This window comes from Glycine max, chromosome 10 (genome assembly GCF_000004515.6).
Source record: "Glycine max cultivar Williams 82 chromosome 10, Glycine_max_v4.0, whole genome shotgun sequence".
NCBI lineage: Eukaryota > Viridiplantae > Streptophyta > Magnoliopsida > Fabales > Fabaceae > Glycine > Glycine max.
The window spans coordinates 9,904,991-9,914,234 of NC_038246.2; the positions used below are offsets into that span (position 1 = coordinate 9,904,991).

A 9,244-nucleotide genomic window follows, 5' to 3' on the forward strand; every position below is an offset into this window, starting at 1 on the left:
AATAACTGGCAAGCGAAAAACTAATAAAACTTCATCCACAACTTTCCTAGTAATGCATGGAACGTGGGCACTCTCAACGATTGACCACTGACAGATAAGTTTTTCTAACCTAATGCTCTTTGAAAGAAAGTTGTGAACTAACGTTGACCTGCACCAACTTGTGAACATGTAAACATAATCTAACGTTGAGAAAGTGGAATGAATTCACATGCAATGCCTCATTGGCCTTTTCTTTACTTAATCCCAAATACAAGTCTTTCCTTGATTCAAACGTAACTCTCAATTTCTTAGCCCCCTTCCCTTCCTTTCCCTCGTTGACTTTGTAACATAATATCTTTCAGTAGCCAAAAAAACAACCAATACTTCATTCCTAGGGAATCTCATTCTCATCCATCACCATGGCTAACATAAACACTTTTTTCAACCCCTTTCAATCCAAAACAATCTTCTAGCAAGCACTTTTTCATGGTTTCATCATCATCAAGATGAACAACACAACCGATTCCGGATTCCTCGGCTCCAACAACACAAGTGGCTTTGGCATGGGGATAGGAATCTCAATTGGAATTCTTCTCCTCATCACAACCATCACACTCACCTCCTACTTCTGCACAAGATCACAAGTGCCAACTCCTCCAAGGAGAAGAACAACAAGTAATTCCAACCCACAATTCCTTGAGCCACACCACACAATAGTTGATGTTGGCCTAGATGAAGCCACAATCATGAACTACCCCAAGATGCTCTACTCTGAAGCCAAACTAAGGAAATTTGATTCCACTTCAACAAGCTGCTCCATATGTCTTGGAGATTACAAAGGTTCTGATTTTCTAAGGGTGTTGCCTGATTGTGACCATGTCTTCCACCTTAAGTGCATTGACCCTTGGTTGAGGCTGCATCCAACATGTCCTCTCTGCAGAACATCTCCAATTCCAACACCTCTGTCAACTCCTCTGGCTGAAGTGGTCCCTTTAGCAACCAGGCGAGATTAATTCATAGTTTGAAATGTTCGTTTTAGGTCTAGCATCTCTTGATGGAGGCAATCCTGTTCGAGCCTGATATAATCACCATGGGATAGTTTGAAATGTTTTTGCGTTGTAGTATTAGTACACTAAGTTTGAGGTTTATCAAAATTTCATAAAGTACTCTATTGATTGATTCTATATTGTAAATTCTTCTCTTGTATCCTTTTTCAAAACAACAAAAAAAATGTTGACAATTGACAAATATTGGTTCATCATGAGTAGAAGATACTAGAAAATCCTGGAATTAATTCTTCATTTTCTCCATTGCTTTAAGTTTGGGAGCTTGAGAACCTGGCAGAGTAATCAAAATTAGATGCAGTTAGATGAGTGTTCTAGTTTTATAATCAAAATTAAAGTTTCGTCTAAGTATTTAGCATAATAAAGAATTACATTAAATGTCAACATAAATTATCCAAGTGAAACTCCAATTCTAATTGAATAGTAATGCGGAAAAGGCGAAAACACCTTAGGATCTGCATGTAAGTTTTCTCCTTCTTAAAACTGGTCTTGTGAGAGCAATAGGGACATCTATTATTCCTATAAGATTCTGCTTTTTAGACAAGTCTAACACCAGCTTATGTTACCAAACAGTTAATACTCAGGAATATTGACTAAAGTACAACATATAGGCTATAGCCGCTTCAGTTTCTTAGTCGTTTGACACAAAATGGTTGTTAAATTAGAACATATTTTCCTAACTCCAAAAACAGAAAAGGAAGTCTAACTATGTTAGTTGAGAAGGGTGCATAAATTGTTATAAACCTTCTGACATTGTCTTCAATTTCCACGGATAAAAGAAGAAAAAGAAAAAAAGATAATCAAAGCAAGAGATATTTCTTTTGCTTGCCAGACATACATATTAGTTGGCTTCAATGCAAGTATAAACCTGCTCAACTTTACTAGCCTCTAAATTCTATCCTTTTTCTTTTGTCCTAAGATCAGGGTATATGTAAACCACAAGCCTTTGCTGATATAATAAAATAACAGAGCCATACAATTCTAAAATTACCTATTATCTATTTCAAAATGGAATAAAAATCCAGATTGAATTTTAAAAATAGAGAAGAAAATAGAACATGAAGCCACTGTTAAAACTAGTGTACGAGAAATATAATTTTTTGGCACTGATTTAATAAACTTATTCATAAATACTTATAAAAAAGTATTCAGCAAAAAAAACTTATAAAAAAGAAAATAAGAAGATAAAATAAATTGAGCTTTTCACTCAAGATAAAATCACTTTATGCACCTTAATTTTAGGATAAGTTAGATGATAGAGATTTTATAAAATTTACATATAAAAGTTAATTTTAACTTGTGAGAGAATTAAAACCATGAATTACCAATGAAATTTCTGATCCATAATTGCGAAAATTGTGTCATAACACAGGAACAACTGAACAAGGACTTCGTATTAAGCAGAACCACAATGGAGTTGTTTGAAACCTGTATACATAGGATAGGAGAACAACATCTCGAAGCTAAACAGTAAGAAAGTAACACTAAAAATCACATTAACCTTGTGTTTGGATCAAGAATTTCAAAATTTCAATGAATTTGAAATGTCTAGAATTTGAATTACTTTGATTTTAATTTCCTTCATTTTTCAAATGTTTTGTTTGGATAAATCAATTCAAATTTCTTCCATTTTAAATTCTTTATTTGGATAGGGTAATTCAATTTCCTCTATACGTAAAATTTCAATTTTATATTTTAAATAGATGAAAATTTAATATTAAAATTTATAAAAAATAAACAAAATTTAATTTTGAAATATTAATTAAAAAGTATTTTCAATTTTTAATAATTTATAAATACAAAATATTGATAATTTTTAATAATTTACCAACGTCGGCTAGGGTTTGTTTGACTGACACCGCCTAGGGTCTTTTCGAACGACATTAACCAAGGTTATTTTTAGCCAACGTCGGCCTAAAAAATCCTAGCAGGTGTTGACAAAAAAATCTACCCAATATCGGCTAAAAAATAGCTTGGTTGATGCCGACCAATAGAACCTACCCGATGTTGGCTGAAAAATATCATTGGTCAATGTTGGCCAAAAAATCCCTAGTCGAAGTTGGCTAAAAAAAATAGCTCTGACCAATGTCGGACAAAAAACCTTATCAAACATCGGCTATAAAATAGCCTTGGCTGATGTTGGCTAAAAAATAGTTCTGATCGATGTCGACCAAAAAAACTCTAGTGGATATCGACTGTAAGAACCTAGTTGATGTCAACTAAAAATAGTCATGCTCGATGTCGGTCAAAAATACCTAGCTGGTGTTAGCAAACAAAACCTTAGGCAACATCAACCAAAAAACCTAGCTAATGTGGTTAAGAAATAGCTCTGGCTGATGTCATCCAGAAAACCCTAGTCGATGTCAGCAAAAAAATCCTAACCGACGTCGCTTAGAAAATCTACTTGACATAAGGCAAAATACACTAGCTAACATCGGCTAAAGAATAACCCTAGCCGATATTGGCTAAAAAATAGCTTTGGCTGATGTTGGCTAGAAAAACTTAGCTGACGTCGGCTGAAAAATCCTAATAGGTGTCTACTCAAAAGTTAGTCATGACTAATTGTTCCGTCGGACTAAAACTTGTTCGTGGTAATAATCCGTGATGCTAATCAGCAAGTGTACTGAGTCGCACAAGTAATATAAAATGGTAAGAATCGAGTATCGAATCACAGGAAATTTGTTTCATTCAGAAAATATGCGTTCAGATGAGCAAACATTTGTTTAAAGCTAGTAAATATTAAATGAGGTTTTTCTCTACAGTTCTAGTTAACTACAAATTTAAAATGTCTAAAAGCGAGAGGTACAATCAGTCAAGTAAAAATGTTGGGTCATTCTAGTGAACCTACTTTGATGTTGCTAAATACTTTTCTCTATTTAATGTTGTTTTAGTGTTCTTATGTTGAAAATAACTACCCAAACCAAGATCCCTCAAGTGAATGAGTCTAACTCTATTTAAACTTCGTCCTTGATCCCTCAAAAAACTTAGTTTAAACGAGTTGGATTAAGATTACAGCATAATATAAACTAAATCACTACACTCTGTCCCCAGACATACAGTTATCTAGCCTGCTCTATCAAGTTCTAAGGTTTTAAAGCACTTTCCAGTACTAAAAATCCTAACTTTACATACAAATAGGTGATCAAGCCATAAGCAAGCAAGAAATAAGTGCAGATAGAAGCAATGAACACATAAAAACAACTTTAAATAGATAGTGGGAGAATATTACATCAAATGTTCAGCAGAAATCCCCAACAAGAGGTTTAGCCTTCCATTGCAAGTAAGTAACTTTCAGCACAAAGGATATATTTTTGAAGGAAAACTAAGGTTACAAATGGATGAGGATGTCTCCTCCATCCCTAGAACCCTAAAATCACTCCTAAAACCTAAACTCTCTTGAAGGCTGGAGCTTTGCTCTGTTTTTCGTCTCTATGGGTGTGTCTCTTTGTTTTCTCTGGTGTCTTCTCTGATGTTTCTTCTTTTCTTAACGCCAACTTCAGTGTTTTAAAGGCTCTTGGACGTTTCAGATTCTGAAGGCTCGCTTAGCGCCATTTTCTCGCTAAGCACGAGTTAGTGAATTTTGGCTTAGTGAGCTCAACGGGCTATGCGTGAGAAGGGACAAATGACTCATTGAGCAAGCTGACGGCGCGCTAAGCGCGGGCATCTGAGATAGATCCTCTTCTAGGGTTTCCCTATGCGCTAAGCGGGCTAAGTGCCTCGCTTAGCGGATGTCACTTGCTAAGCTTATATGCCTCGCTTAGCGAGACACCAGTTGCTAGACCTTCTCTTCATTTGGCCTGAAACTGAAGTTGATTCACATTAATTCACAAAAATGGGAGTATCTGCTGAGCAAAATCAAACTAACCATGAAAATATGTACAAATCCTACAAAAAGAACCATAAATTGAGGGAAAGATGTTAATTTCATATAACTATTCAATACAAAAGTTAGTCGTAAATGACGACTAACATACTCCCCCAAATTTAAAATTTTGCTTGTCCTCAAGCAAAGAAATAACAGTTTACTTGTCCTCAAGTGACAGAATTCACAGTGGCTAATCAAAAGATGTGTTTGTTCCAAAAAAATTCAATCACATGACATAAGTAGCAAGCAATGCTTCAACCAATAGCTCTTTACAAAGATATGCAGAATTTCAAAGATATGAACATGATTATTAAGTAGCACAAGTGAAATAAGCCGACAAGCAAGACAGATATCAAGGAAGGTTCATCAAGCCAATGCCTCACGGTCACTGTTTCTCTCACAAGCACAAGTGTTTAAGGCAATTATCCAATTCAACAACCAACACAAGTCTCAACTTTTGAATTTCATCTCATGACATACAATCACAAACACATAAATTGAATCTGAAGAACTTTCTTGGCTTGTAATTTGGCTGGGCTTCAAACAATTCTTGGTTTTTCTAGGATGCAAAAGCTTAGGTTCTAGGAGAGCATTCATCCTTAGATCAACTTTTTTCTTTTTATTCCAGCTTCTATTGACTTGTCACATACATTTAAGGCACTTAGATTATGAAACAACACACACATACTTTTATTCTTGAAATATCTCCATTCTTTTTTTTTAGCAGTTTTTACTTACTGCTTCTTGACACAATTTCTGTGTGGCTGTTATTTGTCTCACCCTAATTACCATCACCCAACATCTTTCCCCAAATTTGGGACAAATTTTCTTTGAACCATGATGCTCTCCTACAACCTAAGCAAAGGTAGATGGAGATTATAATTCAACAAGCTTAGGGTTTCAACTCAATCAATCATATTCAAGCTCAAAATGGGTGCAAGGGATTCATCATTCATGAACAAGGTAAGCTATTTGGCTAAGTGGCTAATTCAATCAATCACGACCTTCATCATTTCCAAATTCATGCATTCATTTAGTATTCAGAGATTCATGCAAAAATCGGTACTCAATGCTAGTCGTCCTCTCACAATTAAGGTTCACACAACTCACCGGGTTATGGCTAATGATTACCTTCACAATTTTTCTGTCAAACAAACTAACAATTTCACTCACATGTTCCTAATTTATGTTATTTCTCTTCTAATTACCGCATATTTATTCAAAGCATGTGATCTTCTTATCAATTCAATTGAATGTTTACAAGATTAGTTATATACACAAACTAAACTATGGTTAGAACATAAGCTAACTAGAGTTAACAGAAAGTTAACAACTAAGCTAACAGAATTAGTTGCTAACTAAGGTCCCAAATGGAAAATAAAGAATACAATTGTTGTAGAACTTGTCTAATCCTAATACCCTCTCTCAAGGTGGGCAATGTATATTAACAAGGCCCAACTTGCACACATTCTGCTTGAAAGGATTAGGATACAAGGCCTTAGTGAACACATCATCTAGTTGACATCCAGAAGGAGCATGGGACAATAGAATGAGACCTTCTTGAATCTTTATATGAATTAAATGACAATCTACTTTAATATGCTTAGTTCTCTCATGAAATGAGGGATTCTTGGCAAGCTAAATTGCAGACTCACTATCAGAAAAAGTACAAAAAGGAACAAGAATAGGAAGATGAAGATCATCACAAAGGTACTTCAGCCACTATAATTCACAAGCAAGAGAAGCAAGAGCTCTATACACAGCTTCAGTAGAACTCCTAGAAATTGTGGTTTGTTTCTTAGCTTTCCAAGAGATCAAGGATTTTCCAAGAAAAATACAATAACCAGTGATTGATTTTCTGCTAACTGGACATATCGCCCAATCTGAATCAAAGAAGACTTGGATCTTCAAGTCATTATCAACAGAATAGAATAGGCCTAAGCCTGGAGATCCCTTCAAATGTCTCAAAATCCTTAAAGCAACTTGTAAGTGAGGAGTTCTAAGCTTGGAAACAAATTGACTGACATGTTGAACAACAAAAGCAATGTCTGGTCGAGTATTGGCTAAGTTATGGAGTCTTCCAATAAGTCTCCTGATAGAAGTGGCATCTTCTAGAAGATCTCCTTCATCAGAATTCAATCTAACAGAAGCATTAGCAGGAGAATTGGCTCTCTTGCAACTAGTAAGACCAAATTCAGAAAGGATTTCCAAACAATACTTCCTTTGATTAAAAACCAAACTAGCCTTAGATCTTGCAACCTCAAAGCCTAAGAAAAACTTCAAATCACCCAGATATTTAATGTGAAATTGATCATGAAGCTGCTGTTTGACTGAATTGATTTTAGCTAAATTATTTCCAGTAAGTACAACCTCATCAACATAAACTAATAATGTTGTAAAAGAAGAAGCAGTTTTCTTGACAAACAAGGAATAGTCTGAAGTACACTGAACATAATTAAGTTGAAGGAGAGTAGAAGACAACTTCTGATTCCACTGCCTACTAGCTTGCTTCAATCCATACAATGATTTTTGCAATTTACATACAAGGCTAGGATAAAAAATGTGCATGCCAGGTGGAGGTTTCATGTAAACCTCATCATAGAGGTCTCCATATAGAAAGGAATTATCCACATCAAGCTACTGAAGATACCAATTGTTGGCAACAACAACTGACAAAAGAAACCGCACGATAGTTGACTTGGCAACTGGTGAAAAGGTTTCAAAAAAATCAACCCCTTCTGTTTGTGTAAAACCTTGAGCCACTGGCCTAGCTTTGTATCTCTCCAAAGTACCATATGCCTTATAGTTAACTTTGTAAACCCATCTACAACCCACAAAAGAGGCTTGCCTGAAGGAAGCTTAACCAAAGACCATGTTCTGTTAGCCTGAAGAGCATGTAGTTCTGTCATCATAGCCTCTCTCCAACAATCAATTTTTCTTGCCTCTTTAAAGGAATGAGGCTCAGGATGAGCAAAGATGGACAAGCAAAAAGAAGCATGATAAACAAAACACTTAAAATAAGAAAGAAAGGATTACAAAGGATAAGGAGTTGTAAAATGAGGAGAAGAATAAGAAGAAATAGTGCCACAGTAGTAATCAGACAAATAACCAGGAGGTTTTTTGAGTCTAGTTGAGAATCTGATAGGATCCGTAGTGATTGGAAATATGTCATTATTAGAAACAGATTTAGTAGAAGAATTGGACAAAAGTTATAGTACTTGATTCTTATAAGATAAATGTTGATGAAAATCTTGAGTTTGAGTAGAAATATCAACATCAACAAGAGAGTCAAAATTGGAAAAATCAGAAGAAACACCATTGAAAGTACCAGTATCAATGTTGGCAATGGTAAAAGGAAAAACTTTCTCATAAAAGATCACATTTCTTGAAACAAGAAAAGAATGAGAGTGGAGATTAAAAAAAAAGAGCTTTTTGTACCATTCTTGTAGCCAAGAAAAATGAATTTGGAAGCCCATTTATCAAATTTAGTTATGCCTGAATCCAAAGTATATGCAAAAGCCAGACAACCAAAAGTTCTGAGGTTTGAAAAATTAGGTTTAAAACCAAAAACAAGTTGAAAAGGGGATTTGTTATGATTTAAAAAGGAGGATGGCAGCCTGTTGACAATATAGACAACATGTCTAATAGCATAAGACAAAAAATGAATAGGAAGCTTAGATTGAAACAACAAAGCATGACCAACATTTAAAAGATGCTGATGTTTTCTTTCAACAATGCCATTCTGCTGAGGAGTCTCAGGACAAGATGTCTCATGAAAGATTTCATGTGTGGCAAAAAAATATGTTAAAAAGAACTCCTTAACATTATCTGATCTTAATTTCTTCAATTTTACTGAAAATTGGTTTTGAATGAGGAGAATAAAGTTTTGAAGCACAGTTTTAACCTCAGCTTTAGTTTTTAGTAAGTAGATCCAAGTGAATCTACTATAGTCATTGACAACTGTTAAGAAAAATCGATGGCCTTCAAAAGAGGGAATAGAATATGTACATAGCAAAAAACATTGATACAGTTCCAGTTCTTTCCACAGAATCTTCAGACGAGTATAATACTCAGAAATGCTGGAATCAGCTTGCTTACAACTCTGGATTTGATCTTGATAATCAAAAGTGTGAAACTTGTCAGAATTTGAAAAATGATCCTTGAGATCTTTCTAGATTTCAAATGCCAAATCCATCCACATCACAAATTGCTTGATCGAAGGACTCATGGAACGAGTGAGCCATGGCATCACCATGCGATTGCAACGCCTCCAAGCTTCATGCAATGGATCTGTTGGCGGAGGACAGGGAAGTGTGCCAAAGAGAAAATGATCTTT

The 9,244-nt window shown here is 35.1% G+C and overlaps 2 protein-coding genes across 2 annotated transcripts; one reads left to right on the forward strand and one right to left on the reverse strand.

The window, feature by feature from the left end:
- Nucleotides 1–206: 206 nt before the first annotated feature.
- Nucleotides 207–1,273, forward strand: LOC100796149 (RING-H2 finger protein ATL70). The gene has a single exon (XM_003535776.4). The coding sequence runs from the start codon at nucleotides 486–488 to the stop codon at nucleotides 990–992; it is 507 nt and encodes a 168-aa protein (XP_003535824.1). The 5' UTR covers nucleotides 207–485; the 3' UTR covers nucleotides 993–1,273.
- Nucleotides 1,274–6,630: 5,357 nt separating this feature from the next.
- On the reverse strand, nucleotides 6,631–7,817 carry LOC106794744 (uncharacterized mitochondrial protein AtMg00810-like). Its single transcript, XM_014762628.1, has 2 exons — nucleotides 7,701–7,817; nucleotides 6,631–7,545 (listed from the first exon to the last, which is right to left on the reverse strand). The coding sequence occupies exons 1-2, from the start codon at nucleotides 7,815–7,817 to the stop codon at nucleotides 6,631–6,633; spliced, it is 1,032 nt and encodes a 343-aa protein (XP_014618114.1).
- Nucleotides 7,818–9,244: the final 1,427 nt, after the last annotated feature.